The sequence below is a fragment of the Leptosomus discolor genome, chromosome 14 (genome assembly GCF_034619465.1).
Source record: "Leptosomus discolor isolate bLepDis1 chromosome 14, bLepDis1.hap2, whole genome shotgun sequence".
In the NCBI taxonomy this organism is placed as follows: domain Eukaryota; kingdom Metazoa; phylum Chordata; class Aves; order Leptosomiformes; family Leptosomidae; genus Leptosomus; species Leptosomus discolor.
The window spans coordinates 360462-380914 of record NC_141404.1 but is presented as its reverse complement, the minus strand read 5'-3'; the positions used below and the strand labels follow the sequence as shown (position 1 = coordinate 380914).

Genomic DNA, 20453 nt, shown 5'->3' with positions numbered 1-20453 from the left:
CACGTCTGTCTCAATCCCAGCAGTTACTTTTTTTGAATGTCAAATTTATACATACATATATGTATGTATGTATAAATTAATTTGTATGTCATATTGTCACAATGAGGATTCTGTCTCCATCCCTTTGTGCCAAATCCACCGTCACCAGCCCAGCTTCACAGAATCACAGACTGGTAGGGGTTGGAAGGGACCTCTGGAGATCATCTGGTCCAACCCCCCTGCTAAAGCAAGCTCACCTACAGCAGGTCACACAGGACTGAATCCAGGTGGGTTTTGAATATCTTCAAGGAAAGAGATTCCACAACCTCCTTGGGCAGCCTGTCCCAGTGTTCTGTCACCCTTAATGTAAACAAGTTTTTCTTCATGTTGAGGCAGAACTTCCTGTGCTCCAGTTTGTGTCCATTGCTCCTTGTCCTGTCGTTGGGCACCACTGAAAAGAGCCTGGGCCATCCTCTTGACACCCATCCTTTAGATATTTCTAAGTGTTGATAAGGTCCCCTCCCAGTCTTCTCCAGGCTAAAAAGCCCCAGGTCTCTCAGCCTTTCCTCGCAGGAGAGATGCTCCAGTCCCCTCATCACCTTCGTAGCCCTCTGCTGGACTCTCTCCGGTAGTTCCCTGTCCCTCTTGAACTGGGGAGCCCAGAACTGGACACAGTGCTCCAGATGAGGCCTCACCAGGGCAGAGTAGAGGGGGAGAATAACCTCCCTCGACCTGCTGGCCACACTCTTCTTAATACACCCCAAAATACCATTGGCTTTCTTGGCCACAAGGGCACGTTGCTGGCTCAGGGTCATCTCGTCAACCAGGACTCCCACATCCTTCTCTGCAGAGCTGCTCTCCAGCAGCTCAGCCCTCAGCCTGTACTGGTGCAGGGGGTTATTCCTCCCCAAGTGCAGGACCCCACACTTGCCCTTGTTGGACCTCATCAGGTTCCTCTCTGCCCAGCTCTCCAGCCTGTCCAGGTCTCTCTAGAGAGCAGCACAGCCTGCTGGGGTGTCAGCCACTCCTCCCAGTTTTGCGTCATCGGCAAACTTGCAGAGGGCGCGCTCTGTCCCTTCATCCAGGTCGTCGATGAGTATGTTGAACAAGGCTGGACCCAGTACTGACCCTTGGGAAACGCCGCTAGTCACAGGGCTCCAGCTGGACTCTGCGCCGCTGATCACAACCTTCTGAGCTCTGCCATTCACGATTCTCAATCCACCTCACTGTCCACTCATTTTCCCACACTTCCTAAGCTCACCTATGAGGATGTTGTGGGAGACAGGGTCAGAAGCCTTACTGACGTTAAGGTAGGCAACATCCACTGCTTTCCCCTCATCCACCCAGCAGTCATGCCATCGTAGAAGGCCATCAGGTTGGTCAGGCATGATTTCCCCTTGGTGAATCCATGCTGACTACTCCTGACAACCTCCTTTTCCTCCACATGCTTAGAGATGACATCCCGAATGAGCTCCTCCATCACCTTTCCAGGGATGGAGGGGAGGCTGACTGGTCTGTAGTTCCCCGGATCCTCCTTCTTGCCCTTTTTGAAGACTGGAGTGACATTGGCTTTCCTCCAGTCCTCAGGCACCTCTCCTGTCCTCTGTGACTTGTCAAAGACGATGGAGAGCTTCTACCACACTTGGCTGGAAGGGGTACAGTTGATCTCTGAAGCACACTCAGATCTGTAGCAGTGCTTTTGCTTTTCTGTGCACTACACACAGGTGGAGAAACAGGAAGCTACATCAAAGTTCATTCTGCTGCAGATGTCATACAGATGTATACTGCACACAGATACATGTGGGTGTGCTTTCACTCTCATGTTAATCTTACTTTTTTCTTTTAAGGTAAAGTACAGGCCATTCTAGCTGAGCGTTACCATGACAAAGCAGGACTACCTCTTAGTAGAGGATCATCCCAATCCTATCACCATGACTGCCATCCACTACAAGTGCCATCACAAAACCCACTTCCAAATGCATTGTCTATCCTTCCTTTAAAACCACGGCAACCAAACACCAACACTTTTGCCTCGATAGTAAGCCTGGTTTCCCATTTGTCCCAAGTTCTCATGCTTGCCCTTCCTCTTATTGTCGCTACAGTGCATTAGCTCAGATCCTGCTGTCCTTAGATCTGTACTCTGAAGGATCTTGCTACAAACTAAATTTGGGGAAGGCTTAGTATATCACTGAATCTAATTTCCTACTGGGTCTTTCCCAGCTGCATTACTGCTTCACAAAGCTGTCAACAGGAACATGGTTTAGCTTGGTAGGTGACTTGAACTTGCTGTGCCACACACACTGGCGAAAGCTCAGAAGGGGCTAGGTCCCGCACAGTTGTGCGACCTGGTGGACCACCTTTTTAGAGCGGCACTACAGTCCACAGTTTCCAAACACGAGCTGTGTGAAGAGTACAACTAGGTGACTCATTGTGAAATGTAGCCCACTCCCATGATTATGCACATTACATTCCTTTCAAAATCATTACGGAGAGAATTTCCAGGGCAGAGGAGGCTGCGCAGCCTTTTCATGGATTGTTACAACATGAAGGGATCCAGAGCACGTGCTGCTTCTCTTACCTTCACTGCCATGACCCAGAAAGTTCTCTTCCCCAAGAACTCCAGCCTGCTTGAACTAGAGAGTTGCTCACAAGTAAACGGAGGACGTTCCTTCTCAGAACGTGGATGAAAATACACACATTTCTATTAATTCTCCTCACCATGGCAAGCAGCTGCTCGTTTCCAGAGCACAACGGGAGCATGACCTGACTGTGCAGGATGCGAAGCACTCCCACCCTGGCCAGACTCTCTGTATGCTCTGTGAGGAGCTCTGCGACCACCGGCACCATACAAGGTGCAGCTGCTCAAGAAGAGTCAAAACCAAAATTCCACTGTATGTCAAGTGCAATACCTTAGAACTCACCAGGAGGAAGCAGCAGAGCAGCAGGGGCTTCTGCCACTGCAGCAAGCATCCATGTACAACCTGCCCCTATGGAGAGAGAAAAAACCCGTCCAGCCTGAGAACAACAACAGAGAACAATGCTCAGAAGCAGCCCCTGATTCCTGCTGGACACAGAGAGCCACAACAGAGTGGAGCTTCAGTCTTTCTGCCACGACTCAAGCAGTGACACCAAGTTATATATAAAAGAGAGATGATGTGCATCATAGGCAAAACTGAGAAGTCTGAGCTTGATGTGTTTCTCTCCTGCATTTTCTCACAACCTCCAATATTATCATAGTGATGCACAACACCAGAGAATATAATTGCTGTAGTGATTACTTACAGCCATTACATTAAGCTTTAAAATGTTCCTTTCAAATTGAACAATGTTTTTTCAAAGTCAACAGCTGGTTCACAGCTTGAAAGCAACAGTTAAGATAAATTAAATAAAAAGGGTAATAAAATCACAGACTAAATTTAATTTCTGAAGCACATGCAAACTCCAGCAAAGCCTTTAAAATATCTTTTAAAAACATCCACAGAAACAAAAGTCAATACAACCAACAATTATACTGTGCTCATTAATAAGAATGTGATGTATGAACACAAATAACTGTGTACACTTTTAAATATACTTAAAACAGAGCACAAAACCAAATTCATGCACCACTTATAGCCCTAGTCTGGGGGAATAAATCAAACAGAAGTTTCAAATGAGATCTGTAAATCTTAGGAGGAAGAAAAAAATGGTTTTATATATATATTCTTCCTCTTAAGGCACACACATATATATAAAGTGTGGTTAATGAAAATGACATGTCCCTACCCTTAGGATAAAAAGGTGATCCGGTGCATGCTCAAGATCAGTACAACACCAGGAGCCTTTATCACCTCTTGAAGGGCACTCCTGGAATGACAGGCAAGACTTGCATTTCTAGAGTGTACAACTTCATTTAAATGCCAAGAGACTTTTCTTTGGCCTGCTCTTCCATTTGCCATTGGAAGAACACTGCTCACAATTCAAATGGCCTCTGCTTGGCCAGCGATGAAGTACCGAAGCTACATAGCCATTTGGCTAAGGCAGAGAAACATAAAGGAGCCATGCCCTGGCTTTCTTCCATGCTCCTGTCAGAAAAGCTTTCCACCTCCAGCACCACTCCAAACAGGCTGACTTAGCAAGCAACTCTCTCTTTGCCTCCATCCTTTACATTGTTGATCAGCTGTTCAGCATTTTACATCCTATCGCACTTGAAAAAGAAAATGACACAAGAATCAAGAATACATATTCCCCCTTCTTTATCATAACTGGGTTTTTTGCCACATCAGAAAGGCTGTTTCTCATCAGTCCTCATTAGCAAGAAGAAATATCCCAAATCAGTTTTCCTCGTAAATTCTTCCAGAAGGCATAGATTCGGTGTCACAGTCTTACAACACACGTGTATGAGGCAGGTGCATTGCAACCGACAGGCATATTCTCCAAGTTACACACCATTTTCCTTCCTTCCTCTCTGTTTGTCCCTTGCAAGCAGCAATAGGGTCTATGACAGAAAGAAGAGATTAGCCAGCCACTTGCTCTAGAAACCACTGGGACTATCTGTGTACTAAAAACTGCACTAAGTACACATCCAAAAGAACAAGATGAATATGCAAAAGAGGATGAACTTCATTACTTTTAAGGAGAGGCATCTCAGTGAAGGCGGATTACGCCAAATATTCTCCTACGCTTGGTGCACCAGCAAGGTTTTGGCAGGCACTCAGAACAAGAGGATGTGTTGGCATATACTCAGCATGTGATTCACCTCACCTACATTTATCTGCCAAAAAGGCAAGAAGGTCATCTACGCTAGTCTTTTAGCTTCCTTCTGGAGCCTGAGGAGAGAGACAGACACCCACAGAGAGCAATTTATTCCACTTGCTTGCCTACGCTAAGTACCCCATCTCAGGCTGGGATGGATCTCTCTCAAAGAACTCCAGAGAGCCCAGGAGATCAGCTTAGGCTGGACACCTAGTGGAATCTGGTCTAGTCTAAAATTAAATCTCCTACCTAGGGTCCAGCTGAGACAACAGAAAGAGTACTTACTGCCATAAAGATTTTTTTAAAGATTTGTTGTAAAGATTTTTCGTTTCCTTTAATGTTGAAGGAGCTGTCTGAACACGTTTGCAAATATGAAGGAGATTCACGCTGATATAAGCAAAAAGAAGAAATAACTAAATTGTAAAAATAGTCTTAACTTACATAATTTCCATCCAGCAAAGGTAACTAAAGCTACATATGTAAGCAATACTAATACTGGCTATGTCTCAGTTGCATCTCAGCACAGACACATATGTCCCAGATGGATGTTACATAATGGTTTTGGAAAAATAAGCGTTTTCCAGTGATTTCTGAAAGTAGAACTGGGTGTGCTGTTATAGCCTGCTACAGAAAGAACACTGTGTGTCCTACACACTGCAATGAAATGTATTCTAAAGTGCCACGCAAAATGTCACCTTATCTCACTTGAAGTTATTCCATCTAGTAATATCAGAGAAATTATGACAATATGTTGTTCTACATGAAAGTACATGACAGCGCTATTTGTGAGACCTGGCAGCTGCCACTCTCGGCAGAGCAGATGGCAGTGATAAAAACACAATGCAGGGAACAGGTTGATAAAGACGCATCCGTCATTACACTTCCGCTGCACAATTACACTCAACTCCAAGATACAAACGAATGCACGGCTCTGTCACTCCCAAGCAGGAAGACCTTGCTTATCTGAGGAAAATAACTCTTGTATAACAATTAATTCTGTACATGTTATTAACCAGAATCATTCATCTTCTGCCCACAGAAGCAGAAAAAGCAGCCAGGAAAGACACCAAAAGTCTTTAAAGTCTTATGTGTTCATGCTTTTGTTCTTGCAGAGGGGAGACAACCATCCCCTGTAATGGAAAACCAGAGTCAGCTGTGATAATACACACTGTCATGACAATCATCAATCTATACTCCCATCTAAGGACTAGAGGGCATGTTACCTCCCATTTTCACTTTTTTAAAAATCTTTGGGCGGGGGGGGCGGGGCAGAGTGGCAGGGCAAGGAAATGAGATTAAATGAGTACATTGCTCACAGAAGGTACCGGCCAGCCACTCCTGGAAACAGAAAGAGTCTACTTCCCCTAAGGCACACATGGCAAGGCAGCAGCAGCCTTTCCTCTGCGCCGTCCCTCCTCCAGGCAGAGGGCCAACTGCTAACACTGACACGCACTTCTCTGCTGCGATGCAATGGCCAGTAAAGGCACACACCACCCAGGCCAGTCATACCAACACCTTCCTGATGCAGATGGCTGGAGGAGAATTGATTGCCATCATCTCATAGAAGCAGCACAACCACAAGCAGCAGCCACTGCCAGCACAGAACCAGTAAACCTGAGGTGGCAGAGCCTCAGCTGCCCTCAGCAGCACAGCAGCTGGGCATCAGTCCTGCTGGGAGACCATCAGAGCGTTGTGCTGGAAATTTAGTTTGCATGCAGGGATATGGTTAAAGGGATTTAGCTTGAACATTTAAATGATGTACTGTTAGAACACAGGTGATAGAGGCTTGGCTGACTATACCTAAAAAGTAGGGAAAGTTTATCACGTCTACCGAATCACGACCCCCTGATCAAGGACTGAAGCAACAAACAAAGAGAAGAAAGAAAGGAGTTGATGAAGTTCTGGAAGATATCCCAACATAAGGGCAAATTGTTGGGAACACGATAGGCTGGACCATACCCACGGTGTCCTTAAAAGACTCTTGGCCATACGTGGTCAATTCAAGGAGTGGGCAGGAGTCCAGAACGACCACCAGAGACTGTATGAGACCCCCCCCAAGCATGCGCATGTCAAGCCTCAACCGTGATTCAGCATAATGCATGTATATAATGAATATATATATTAGCTATATGATGAATAATGTGTATTTTTAATGAATAACTATGTTTTGGAACATAAATGTGCCCAGCAGGTGTGCCCAGGTGTGCTTGATTTGTGGACTGATTCCACCGAGCACCTGGGCCTGAACAAAAGCAGTATCTCTCCTGAGTGTGTGCAATCGGCTTATTGCACACTGGGTAAAAAACCCGCTTTTAGGACAAGAGCACCAACATCAAAGTGAATAGCTTCTCACTTTGCAGAATGAAGAATCTACAGACACCAGTTCAGCTTAGATCAACCACTGACTCAGGGAACAAGGATGCTAAACTATATTTATAGCCTGTTAACTCCATCAAGACACTTGGTTATAGTCAGGCTATCTTTTTAAATGGGAAAACTAATAAAATCAACTAGAATTTTAAGTTCTAGCTGAAAATCTGTTAGCTTTTGTAACAGAGAATCTAGATCTGGGGCACAAATATAAAATGCATATATAATGTTTACTTCAGTATATGACCTCCAACCACGATACTTTTTTCCGTCCTTGCTTATTAAGTAATCAGAGTAATTAACCTTGCCAGTAGTTTTGAAATGTCTGTAAAATGAACAAGAGTGGGTTTAGTGCTATGTATGTTCTTATAAGGTGTTAGCTGAGACCATTTCTACTTTCAAAGATAAACAAAAATTAATCTCTAACGACACAACAATTAATGATATGCAACAAAACTAATGTACTGGTAATTCAGATGAAGAATATTACATGGCTGATACACAACCAATAGATACAGCTAAATGCATATATAATTGAAATAGTTAGGAATAAAGATTAGCAGGTTTTAAATCTTTGTATAGTCAGAGAAAGACCTGCTCCTAGGAAACGTGCTCGTATCTATGACTCATTTTGCTTCTACTAGAACAAAAGATAGTAAGCCTGATAATAAACTGTTAAGATATTCTACCTGAAACTCTTATACAAGACTGGCTACGCTATTACATTTAAATCTTCTGTGGTTTACTGCGCAAGCACACATTATATCCTGACACCATTTCAAAAATTTGAGCTAGTTTAGGAAACAAGCATTTAAAAAACCTGGCATCTAACTGGTTCATTTTATGTAACAGTATACAGGCCTAACAAAGAGAGCAGAGCTGACAAGGGATGGAACCCCGAGACGGTTATGAAGTATAAATTACCAGAAGAAGTTATTCAGCTACCCCATCTCACTGCTGCGGCACTCAACTTCGCACTTCCCACGGAAGATGGCAACACCAACCTCAAACGCAACTGCCTGTGCTAATACATGAAGGCAATGAATCCTGTGATGGTTTGAGGGGTGGAAGTTAGTTTATATGAGAAGCCGGACAGCCCCTATCTCCAACTCACAACTGCAATTATTATTCATCATAAAAATACCTGGTTGTTAAAAGCATGGCTGCAAACCTTGGATCTCTGCAAGGTCCACCTCGCTCACGCCCTGGACTGGACAGGCTTCATCTTGCAGGTTGTTTTCGAACTTTTACGCTTTCCACTTGCAAAGGCATCGTCAAATTCTGGACCTGTGCTCACCTGATGTGACTAGAAAGTCAACCCCTCTGACACTATTTTGCCCATCAGCAGTGCAAGTAATTTACACCTCCCTACTTGGGTCTATGTATTTGGGGCATCTGGTTACGTTATTACTTCTGGCCTTGGCTCCCACACTCCTTCACAGATCCAACAACTGCTTTCCCTATTTGCTAATTCCAACAGCTGGTTATTACTCACCAGACTCCTGCTATACTTGCCTAGAGAAGAATCATAAATAAACGAGTACAAGCAAGCAGATGCTGTCATTTTAAAAACTGATCCACCTAGTAAAAATGTCCTACTTAGGCCTCAACTGGTGAATCGCTGAGCATGTGTCTTGATGTCAAGTTTAATAAAATCCAAAAACAATCGCAGGACTTTGTTCATTAATTCAAATTAGTAAATGAGGAAAGAGTGTTATAAAAGAGAGTATTACTACAAATAAATAATTACATTCTGAACAAGCCAAACGCCTGCTCTTTCCAATGAAGACAAAGGCAATATAAGACACAGAGCATTTTTTTTTTACGTATTTGGTGTAACTAATCACTTTTCCACCAGTGGCAGACAAGGTAACATCAAGTAACTGTGGGTCCTGGAATCTATGACTGTAAATAGAAGAGATAAATACAGATGGTTTATCAGACTTTATTATCTCTCTTAATTGTGTGCCTCTTTATTTGGCTTTTTTTAAATAGGTAATTTCTTTCTGAATGTCAGTGCTAGGAGAAAGTGAGCTGCCTGGAGCATATTTAAAAATACAAAAGAGAACAAGTAGTGCTTTGCAGACCATACCACAGGAAGCAACAAGGAAAAATTCTTGGTGCCAACTTTTCCTCTATGTTTTAAAAGGGACATCTTTCTGCAACGTTAGGCAGTTTGGCTTCTACAATCTTTAAAAAATTTACTTCTGATGAAAACAGCACAAGTTTCAGTGGCATAATTCACAGGCAAACAGAACTCTTTCACATCCATTTCTGCAGGTTACACAGATGACAATAATCTTTGTTGACAGCAGGAATTAAATTATCTCTTGCTGACTTAAAATGTAAATGTCTAGCACTGAAGTCGTCCACCTCCTTGGTCAGACAGCTCACAAAAAAAGTATCTGCATTAGTTTACAGTCCTTTCAAAACTAGTATGCAAGTACTGCAAGGTTCATTACTCTTGACAGCAAAACTTCCCAATTCAGCTTTGCAAATCTGCAGGGTTTTTTTTCTAATAAAGACAATTCCAACCGAATTGCTAAGATGCAGTGTGAGTTTTAGTGGATTTTCCCCCTAGACTAAAGGTCAAACATACTACAAGAAGACTGAATACACACCTGAAAACCTGTCTTTATTAGCTTAGCAGATATACAGCCCAGCCCTTTCAAAACTATTGATGCTGTATCAGCTTTCAAAGCATTGTACCAAAATAACTGTCCTCCAGTGTATGCTCAAAGAGAAACACTGAACCTCCTAGAACACCCAAAAACTGAAATCTACTCCCCATTGGTTCTTCATCCATAGTAAAACTGATAAAGCTCATCATGGCCTTAATGACCCACCACTGCGCTAGAAGTTGTGTGTTCAGAACTTGGTGTTATTTAAAACACCACCAAGAAAACCTAAATCTTCAAAACGTCATTTGTAAAAACATCCTTAATATTTAAACTAGGAAAATGATGATTTAGCGAGAATTTTATCAACCAACTTGAAGAGGAATAAAGGTTAATATAAATTGCAATAAAAATTGGACAGTCCATAAGCACAAGACTAGCAACACTTGCTAGCATCACAAATTACAAATATTGAACACGAGGTCTAAAAAGAAGTTCTTGCCAGTTAAATACTTTCTCCTATAGCAGCATATATTAACACTTAGCAATCAAGGAGAAGGAAATTCTAAATGAATGTGCTAAAAATCACACAGTCTCAGCGTGAACTTAAGGTGCCAAGAGAAAGGCAGTTAGAAGACAGAGAATAGACAGGCCAGCATGATCAGCCAATGCAGCAAGTCTAAAGTGTGACAGAAGAAGAGGAATTCATTCAAAAAAGGCAGCTGGGGAATGGGGTAGAGGAGAGTCACAATCAGCAGCAGCAACAGGAGGACTCAAATCAACTTTTTTTTCAAAAGCCCTAGTGACTGAGCACGGGACACAGAAGAACAAGTGTTCTCTCAGTACTTTTTCTGTCAATGTAAGACTTTGCATCAAGTCTGAAAATTTCAACCCCAAACAAGCAACACTTCTTCATGAGTTACACATTCCTCATTTCTTCTTACGTTGCTTTAGATTTTGGTTCATGATGTTACGACATTCCTCAGGCCTACTGCATTTTAAGTGAAATAATATTTTCTTTGCAGACAAGTATTAAGTACCGAGAACATGTTAAGGGCACAATATCGAAGCAATCTGGGGCTGCAAGATGCCATGCAAACTGTGTTAGAAGATCGAGGTGCATATTCCATACAGGAAGCACATCTTAAGCACGGATTAAAAGCATCCAGCATTAAGCACCAAAAGGACACTGCCTCACAGCAGCGTCCATCCCTGACACCTCTAGGCTTCTCTCGGGTTACTCAGATCAGCACGCAAGGTCCCAGATAGGCTTTCTTTCTAATACTTGAGATCTACATTGAAGGGAGTATCTCCCCGTCTTCCAGGAGCCACCTGCAATAGCTTCCCCAGCAAAAGCAGCCATCTTCCTCATACCACCACTGACAGTTAATGCGTAAGCTACAACAGAAGGAAAACCACACTGGAGTTGTACATCCTCGTTTAATGCAAACAGCTGTGCCAATCATACAATTACTAAATTCCAGTAGAGTCACTGGCCAAGAGCCCAAACGACACTATCTCGACTGAGTTTTGGTAGTATTACGCTGCTCATGGAGACCTGGCCTACAGTTTCACAGAGCCTTTGATCCAACAGAAAACCAGCCGTGTCACCGAAAGGAACAGCCCCACTTCCTTCACCCACCTGAACCCCCTCTCGCCCCCTTCTTCACACCAGTAAAAGCACATTTACATGATGAAGCAGGTGACGACACTGACCTGGGCTAAAACTAACCTAAGAAAATTAGTATTTTTTAACCGAGGTTTCCATTCCGGTTATTCTGTGGCCGCACGAAGACTTTTAGCTAAACCAAACAGCCCGGCGTGAGTGGGACCGTCCTCCCGTCACAGCGCCCCGGAGCACCGTCGTACAGCAGCCAACAAACTCTCGATTACGAAAACGTGTTCTGAAAAACCGTGAGGCGCAGTGCAAGGCCTGCAGCTGCTACCACTGAGCTGCCGGCAGCAACCGGGGAGGTGCAGGTACGAGAGAGGCAACGACGCCCGACCCCCACGCGCCGCCACCCGCCGGCCCCTGGCCACTTGCCGGGCAGCCGGGAGCCCCGCGGCGGCCGCAGCCAGCGGCGGGCTCGCCCGCGACGGGGGAGGGTAGCGGGGCCCCAGGGGCTGCGCGGGGCCCGCCTGCCTCAGCCGCCACTCCCGCGGCCGCCCCCTCTCGCTGCTGCCGTGGCCGCTGGGGCGGAGCTGCCCGGGAGCGGCGCCCGCGGCCGTGCCAGCCCACCGGCCCCGCGGGCGGGGTCGGCCTCGCAGGCCGGAGCCGCGCCGGGCGGGCCGCCCCGCCGGGGCCTGCCCCCGCGCCCCCGCCCCGAGGCCCGCGCAGGCCCGCCAGCCGGCGGAGGCGCGCTGCCATGGCGGCGCCCAGCGGCGCGGGGGGCCCGGCCGCCGGCCCCGCAGCGAGCGGCGCGCTCTGGGCGGAGGTGTGGGCGCTGCTGCCCGGCGCCGAGGAGGGGCTGACCTTGGCGCTGAGCGGCGAGGTGGAAGACTGCATCCTGCCGCTCCTGTGGCGGGCCCGCCGGCTGCTCTACGGCGCGGCGGGCCGGCCCTGCGGGGCGGCGGCGGCGGCGCTGCGGCGCCTGGGCGACATCCTGCGAGACTACTCCTGGGAGAAGCTGAACGCGGGGCCGTGGCGGGAGGTCAGCAAGGCCTGGCGGCAGGTCTACGCCTACGGCTGCCTCTTCGGGGCGCTGGCCGAGGTCGCCGCCGGCCGCCCGCTGGCGTCCGCCGTCCGCCTCTGCGACATGGGGCTGCTCATGGGCGCCGCCGTCCTGGACAACGTCCTGGCCCGCCTCGTCCGCGTCCTGCAGGCGCACCTACCCCGCGGGAAGCGGCGCGCCGCCGCCGACGGGAGCGCCAAGGTACCGCCCGCCCGCGGCCCTGAGGCGGGCTGGCGCTCGCGCCGGCCCCCCCCCCCCCCCCCTTCGCCAGCCCCCTCCCCTCCTTACCCTCGCGCCCCCCTTCACGGCCCCTCCCGCCGCCGGGGCGAGGCCTGGTCCCCCCGCTCTCCCCGGGCCGGCCTCCCCCGGCGTCCCGCTCTCCCTCCCGGGGCCGGGGCCGCCGCCGGCAGCCGTTGAAGGAGGAGGAGGTCTGTGTTCCAGAGGGTGCGGGCTGACCCCGCTGCCGTCCCGGTGGTGCAGCCCGAGGAGGCACTTCCGCACCTCCACTGCCCGTCGCTGGAGCATTTCAGAGACAACTACCTGATTCCGCAGAAGCCCGCGGTCTTAGAGGGGATTATTGACCACTGGCCGTGTATGAAGAAGTGGAGGTGAGAAATAACGAGTTTCCTCCCTGACCCAGCCAGGGCGAGGACCGTTTTCTGCGTCGGGTGTCTCGATGCCCAGCGGAGCGCTGGAGGCCCGGCCGGACACGGGTCCGTGGGGCGGGCAGCGCCTTCCTGCTGCGCGTCGTGTTCGCGCGGTGGAAGTCGCTCCGCGGGTGAGGGGAGGCCGCCCGGGGCGCTGCGAGGGGAGGGCGCCGGCGACCCCTGGGCCCGGGCGGGCCGGCGCGGGGGACAGCCGCACCCCTGCTGCCGGGCTCGCTGCGCGGGGTGTCGCCCGGCGGGAGGCGAGCGAGGAGCCGGCGCTGCCAAGTGCTGCGGGAGCTGCTCGCGTCTTAAGCGGGTCCGTGTCGGACATAGATCAGCGGTTTTTGCGTCTCGGAACTTACTGGTAATTAGCACAATGGAAAGTGAATTTCAGAGACGCGCGAGTGAGGGTGATGGGCTTTTTCATGCGCATGTACAGGCATCGATGTTTGTCCGGGTTGTGTTTGCTGAGCTTCAGGCACCGCTGTTGGGGAGCAATTAATAACACCATGCCGCTCGCGTGGCGTGAGCAGTGGAGCCAACATCTCCGGTGCTGAGAATCAGGTACTTGTGGGGTACGGCTCACGACTCCTCGGAAAAGGGGAAAAACCACCTGTGCTTCATTTGAGCAATTGCTGTTGTTCCACAGCCGAGGGTAAAAGTGACGTTAACTGAACACAGTTGTTATTTCATAGGGGTTTTGTTCTTTTTTGGGGGAGGGTACTCTACTGCTGACCTTCAGACACTTAAAAAGATGAACTGCTCCATGTAGTGAGTATCCTTGTCGATGGAGAGGTGTATGCTGCCCGCCAAAGCAATGCCACTGGCTGTAGCTGGGGCGTCTGGATATTAGCGGCACCTGTATACAGACTTTGGCACTGACAGAGCGTTGATGATAAAAAGATAAACATTTTACTTAGCAGATGTGGCAGTAGGCAGCAAAAAGATTAGCTGTCGCTGGGCAAGAGAGACTAACGGCCTAAATCTCCTTACCTCTAAGGAAACAATAGTTAACTGAGGTAAACAAGGTTTTAAAACAACACAGAACAGACAGTTGTGGCATAACATACGCACAAACTTGACTGCTCGTTTCCTTGCTGCTTGCATCCTTTTCTGCTATCTTCTGTTTCTGGTTGGTTGGTTTTAGAAGAAACTCACAGTAGTGGAATTTTATCACTCCAAAAGATTGATTTTGATCCGTTGCCTTACGTACAAAATCAGTAAGAGCAGTATAAAAAGATAATGGAACTTTCTTTATTTCAGTGTGGACTATTTTTGTCAAGTCGCAGGGTGCCGCACGGTCCCCGTGGAATTGGGTGCCCGATACACAGATGAGGAATGGTCTCAGAAGCTCATGACTGTCGGTGACTTCATCAACCAGTATATTGCAAATGAGGTCTGTTAGTCTTGTTTTGCTGCATCCCCAGACACAGCAGTGTGTTACTGGTACAGAATTTCCGTGTAGAACAAACACACGTAGAGGTGATGTCAAGGGAGCGGGTGTGCTGTAAGCACAACTCCAGATTAAAAGGTTTGACATATTTTCCAGATCTGAAGCTACAAATAGTTATGCAACGATAGCTAGGTTTGATTTTTATATGTAACCAGACGTACAGCAGCCAAGATAGACACATACCTTCAGCAGCAAGAGCCTGAATGGTGGAGTCTGAGGGTAAGGGATCCTCAGCCAGCAGTTTTGCTCCTCTCGGTTATTAAACTGCTTAGTGAGATCTAGGATCAGGGTCCAAATTCGTGTGCCACCGGGTGAAAAAATAAAAAGTTGGTTAGCAATTGAGTGTCCTTTTTCTTTCACAGCTGAGGATCTGAAGCCCTCATTTCTGTTTCTAGTCTTCGGGCAGGAAGGACCATGTGCCGTTGCAGATTGGTCTGTGGTGCAGCCTGGGATAGAATATCGAGAGAGTTACAGGTAGCGGAGATGAACTAGTCTGCATTCCAGCAGGGCCTAGCTATAAAGGTGCAGAAGCATTGACAACAGAACTGCTGAGACTTCATTGTATTATAGCGAGGCTTCTTCCAGTGACGCAAGCCAGGTAGTTTGCTGATTGTGGGGACATAGCTACACTCTTAAAATTTCAGCGTAGCTCTAAGTGACTATTTCAGAGGAGCCCTTACGCGAGTAAACTGTTGAGACGATTCTAGTACTCTGAAATAGGACATGGGAAATGGATGTTGCCTGTGAGTAAATTAACTGACTGAGATGTCTTCCCCTATATGTGACTGTGCTTTTTTTTCTTTCTCTGCTCTGATTCCAGAACAGTGCAGGATACCTTGCCCAGCACCAGCTTTTTGATCAGGTAAAACTGGGTGAATGTTTTTACCTCTCTGCAGTCAAGCATTCCCTTTGTAGTACGAGTCATCTCTGAGGATGTCCACTCTTCTAGGTGGAAGGGCCTACAGAGAGGTCACAGTATTTCTTAAGTTCCTGCTCCCACAGTTAGAAGGAGCAGAGGGAGGAGTTTGCTCCGTTTGTCCAAAAGGCATGGAAACGAAACCCTTCCAGGGGTGAAGACATTCAATCTCAGTGCTGTTTCAGTACAATACCTACAGGGGTATCACCTCAAAAGCAGCGTTTCCCCAAACAATATGTAAGTCAGGGAAGAGATGTGGGCAGCTGCCAGTCTTCAGTGGTGATATGCTCACCGTATTCTGAAATGTCATTCCAGTTAACCAGAGACTAGGTTGGTGGGAGACGTGAAAAGGAACCTCACAGAGAAGGAAGCTTAGTGTATAAAAGATCAGCTGCTCCTTTTCAGTGAACAGCAAACCTACTTATTGTGGGTTTCTCTGGTTTCTGCTAAAGCAAAGAGTCTCTGAAGAATGAGGAACCCATTTCTTTCTCCCACCTCTCCTTCTAACAGAATCTGCTTGCTAGGACAGAAGGTGTGAGGGCATTTCCTGGCAGATTGCTAGCAGTTCAGCTACTTCTCTCCTGCCTTTGCTGGACAAGCAGGTCATTTGTTTTCTTTGTGTCAAGCCTCGTTCCTCTGTTCTATGAGTTACGTACCTTTGGCAAGTCAGCGTGTGCCCTTTTTAATGTGTATTTCTTTATGGGAGAAGATCCCAGAATTGAAAGAGGATATCGGTATCCCTGACTACTGCTGCCTGGGGGAAGGGGAGGAAGATGACATCACCATTAACGCTTGGTTTGGTCCAGAAGGCACTATCTCACCTCTTCATCAGGACCCCCAGCAAAATTTTTTAGCCCAGGTCTGTACTCTACTTTCTCTACACATGCCATTAATACTATACCTAGAAAAAATGCTTGTGGTGTGTAAGTGTGAGAGACAAGGGTAGCAGACAACTTGATGAACAACTGAGGAGTAGAGAATATGCAGCTATTTTGCTATTCTATTGCCTTTGTCACTACTGCAACTTAATACTCAGTAATCTTGCAGGCCACAAGCACTCCTCATTGAGATAGGCCATTGCTTGCCCTCATTTTACAGATGATAAATGGAAACCACAAGAAGCAGCTTTTTCAAAGTCACACAAAGAATTTGTAACAGAGTTGCGAAGAACCTGGACCCTGTCATAGTGTACCAAGGAACTTCCTTTTCCAGAACAGCAGGATTTTGGGGTAGACTTAGCTGCGTACTTCAGTCCGCTTCAGGTTACCCAGTACAATATCTACTCGTGCATGCACTGAGAGTCAGATGAAGTAATATTTGCACTGTGACCTCACTGCTGCTAAGCAGGTTACTGTTAGTAGGATTCTTGATGATGACTTTTAGTGCAGAGTAACCCAGTAAAATACCGGGGCCCTTTGTGGTGGGCACTACACAAGTCCGAAGATGTATTCCTTGTCCAAGCAGTTGACAACTGTACATCTTCAGACACTGAGGGGTTTTTTTGCTTACTGGAAGGAGATTGCCGTTTCTTCCTCCATCCCGTGAGACTCTTTAAAAAAAATACAGCTTACACTTTTGAACATTTTCCAGCAGGATCGTTGACATTGAATATTTTCTACTTGTGCTTATTTATGGGCTGAGCTTTAGTTCCTCTGCCCCAAACACTTGTGTATTGCTAACCTGTGTTTTCACTTGGAACTGAGGCTTTTTATAACTGCTGTGCAATTATGTACATATTGTATTTCTCTTCCCTGCTAACCTACCTCACACACACACACACACACACACACAACCGCATTCTCAAAGCGAAGTACCCTAGTACATACACTACGTGAAGCTTGCTGGGAATGTTTTGGAGTGGAGGTCCGTTAGAGGAGTTGTTGGACTGGGGAAAGATACTTCCCTTACAGGCCTCGGAACTTACATTCTTCTGCCTGGAGAATGGGAGATTATCTGCCAGTGCTGCAAAAGAGTCTCTGTAATTTGGGTAGCAGGTGATCTGGCGGTTTTCAGTTAAGGCTGCGCCGCCTCGTGATGCCGTTTAAACTGTGGCTGTGCAGTACAGGAAGGGACAAGTACAAGTAACAGCGGAATGATCCCTGCTGGCTGGGTGGTGGCTGCTGCAGAGATCGTAGTATTTCAGTTAATGAGGAAACCAGTCTCTGGAGATGGAGGCCGCTGCCTGTTAACTTGTGCTTTCAGCCTTGCAATACACAAGGCCCCAGCCCAGCGAGGCAAGTGAAGGAAGGAGCCGTTACTAGCTCACAGCAGTCCAGGTAACACCCACCCACCCAAAAAAAATCCAAGGATTTAGACAAGGTGCTGTTGAAGCAATAACCAACATTTTCTTTACTTCCATACATCATCAAAAACATCACTGAACACTTGGCTCTTTAGAGAGCTAATTAATATCCTTAATCCCTTGGGGTATGGAAGGTGCCCTAAAAACACATGGATAGCCATAGTTACTCAGATGGATGCTCTCTTAGTTCAGCCAGTGACAGTGAAGAGTAGGACAGGGCAGGAATGCACTGACACTTGTCCAGCCTTTAGAATGCATTTATGTGCTGTCCTTGAAGCATCAAACTGTAAACATCTAGCATTACAGCTTGGGTGTTGAAAAGGTTTCAGGAAATCCTGTTCGGTTACATGGAGCACAGAGGAAAAGCAGCTTGGTGATAGTTCAGTAGGTTACGCCAGGCCAGGGTGCTGGGGTTTGCCAGGGTACCGACTTACTCTTGAATGCGACAGTTTCAAACAAATACGATCATGCCTGGCCCCTGAACAAGTCTTGAATCGCGGCACAACCAGCACAAGTAGTGACCCTGTGCCTTCTGTGGGCATTCCGCTGGCATCAGTGCAAGCATCAGCTTTGACTCCTGCTTATTCTGCCACTTCACGCCAGGGCACCGATGACTCGCGGTTCAGCGTAGCGTTCAGGTCGTTCGGTCCCCTTGCCTTACGAATTCCAGTCGTTCAGTTAGCACGCCAGGGCAAGGCCTAAGGTAATGATGACACAGAAGCAAGAGCTAGGGGAGTATATGGAAGCCGTCACTGTCTGGTACCTCTGCCTGCTGATGTGAACTGCATTGAAGACTCAACCTCCTTATTCTCAGTTCTTCTGATTACTTCCTAGCTACGTAGAGCCCGAATAACATTGTATAAATTGGGTGCCTTACACATTGAACTTAAAGTAATCCGGTTAAAGGCATTTCCTGGGATTTCAAATTCTTACCTGCTCCAAGGAAACAGGTACTTGAATTCCAATAATCCCATTTAAGTTTTTGTTATAGCAGTGTCTGTTTATTGCTTACAAAGATAATGTTGTTTTCAGTAATCAGGTATATTTTACTGTTAAATGCCAGCTGTGGCCCAGTTTCCAGTAATGTCCAAGTTACTGATAGATGGAAAACCTTTATTGTAATATTTACAGGTGTTTGGGAGAAAGTATATTCGTCTATATTCACCACAGGATTCAGAAAACCTGTACCCACATGAAAGCCAAATTCTTCACAACACTAGTCAGGTAAATAGTTGCCTGAAATTTTAGTCTCAGTAATGTTACTTTATCAAATCATATTTGAGTAAAGACATTCTGCTGATGATTGTTGTGGGTTTTTTTATAGGTTGATGTGGAAGATCCCGATGTAGTTAAGTTTCCCAATTTCAGAAAGGCTGCATTTCAGTCCTGTATTCTGATGCCTGGACAGGTCCTGTTTATTCCAGTTAAATATTGGCACTATGTACGATCACTTGATACCAGCTTCTCTGTCAGTTTCTGGTGGTCATAGCTCTGAAGCGTGCATAAAGTCTGTTAGCATTGAAATGGGAATTAAAAGTCAGAAAAATTACCATCTGGCATCTTCTCACAAGAGAATTCTTTTCAAGCATGAGAATGTTCTTCCCTATCCAGAGATTAGAGGTGGATTAAAAAAAAAAAAAAGAAAACCACCACACTCTTGCTTCAGCATGGTGAAAGAATCTGGATGGGTAAATGGAAAGAAGATGCTACAGCCACTTTATTTTTGGGGATGTTTCTAACAAGAACTCATAAATAAAGAACATCTGTTTGGTCATGATCTTGTATGCGTGTGTACATCTGAATCAGCCCTATGTATGGGCACTGCCAGGACTCTGCTTCCAGCTGTATTTGGAACACCAGGTTAGTGTTACCTTCTGCGTGGATTTAGTAACAGTAAAAATTGGAGTTACATGAGCAATGAGGGAGGGTGCTACCCAAAGGTTCAAAACGTTGATATAAAAAAACCCCAAACCCTAACACAATGCAAGATACTGATCTATATGGAAGAAGTTACTAGTGTTGAGGCCTAGGAATATAATTAATTGTAGTTAATCCGTAGTTTAGTTGCAGTTAAAACAAACTGAAGCTTGATCGTACTTCGATTAACCAGCAGCTGAACTGCTGACACTCCGCCTTCCCCGTGTCACAGCCTTCTGCCAAGGAAGGACATGCTGCCATTCCGTTCTGGTTCCTGGCACTATCTAGTCCTTGTCTTTTTTTTCAAGTCACTTTTAAAGGAAAAAGCATCCTTACACAGAACTGGAGAGGGAAGTGCCAATACTAAAAGAATCTCAAGATGGTAATTTTTTTTCAGCACTTTGCGGACATAAGCTGGCGTTGCCCCAGCATCTTATCCTACCCCTTCCCAGTTATGTTGACTGGGAGAATAGTCCGTCTCTTAGTGAGTGTAGCTGCTCATGACCTGGCCTTGTGTCAGATGAACTCTGTCTCCAGAGAAGGGACAAACACCCAGCAACAGTGCCAAGTGAAAGTGTTCAAACGCTAGCCCTAGGTCAGATATTCAGCCAGCCTTCCTTAGTGAGGAGACCTCAAGCGCTGCATTGATTCTTCACCTCCCTGAAGCCCTGTTTCATTTTCGGCTGTGCAAGTGAAACTATACAAACAGGGAACACTACTGCTGAGAAAGGCTGCTTGTAATAGCTCACCTGCATAGATCAGCTTGCAGGACTGACTAAGAACATCTGCATCTTTCCTTCCCAACCATGCCCTGGAAGTCCCAACCCAAGAATATGGAGAACTAC

General features: G+C 46.7%; 1 protein-coding gene across 1 annotated transcript; it reads left to right on the top strand.

The window, feature by feature from the left end:
* The first annotated feature begins 12067 nt into the window (after positions 1-12067).
* KDM8 (lysine demethylase 8) lies at positions 12068-19337 on the top strand. The gene is made up of 7 exons (XM_086473306.1): positions 12068-12579; positions 12793-12981; positions 14284-14416; positions 15294-15335; positions 16099-16248; positions 18823-18915; positions 19016-19337. Exons 1-7 carry the CDS (start codon positions 12068-12070, stop codon positions 19178-19180), a joined length of 1284 nt encoding a protein of 427 aa, XP_086329432.1. The 3' UTR covers positions 19181-19337.
* The last annotated feature ends 1116 nt before the right edge of the window (positions 19338-20453 follow it).

What these genes read in the sequence shown, in the direction of transcription:
- KDM8 (XM_086473306.1), top strand. Translation starts at nt 12,068, where the DNA reads ATGGCGGCGCCCAGCGGCGCGGGGGGCCCGGCCGCCGGCCCCGCAGCG. An exon ending in CCGTGTATGAAGAAGTGGAG is followed by an intron (nt 12,982 to 14,283) that starts GTGAGAAATAAC and finishes TCTTTATTTCAG; the next exon opens with TGTGGACTATTTTTGTCAAG. An exon ending in AGCAAAATTTTTTAGCCCAG is followed by an intron (nt 16,249 to 18,822) that starts GTCTGTACTCTA and finishes TAATATTTACAG; the next exon opens with GTGTTTGGGAGAAAGTATAT.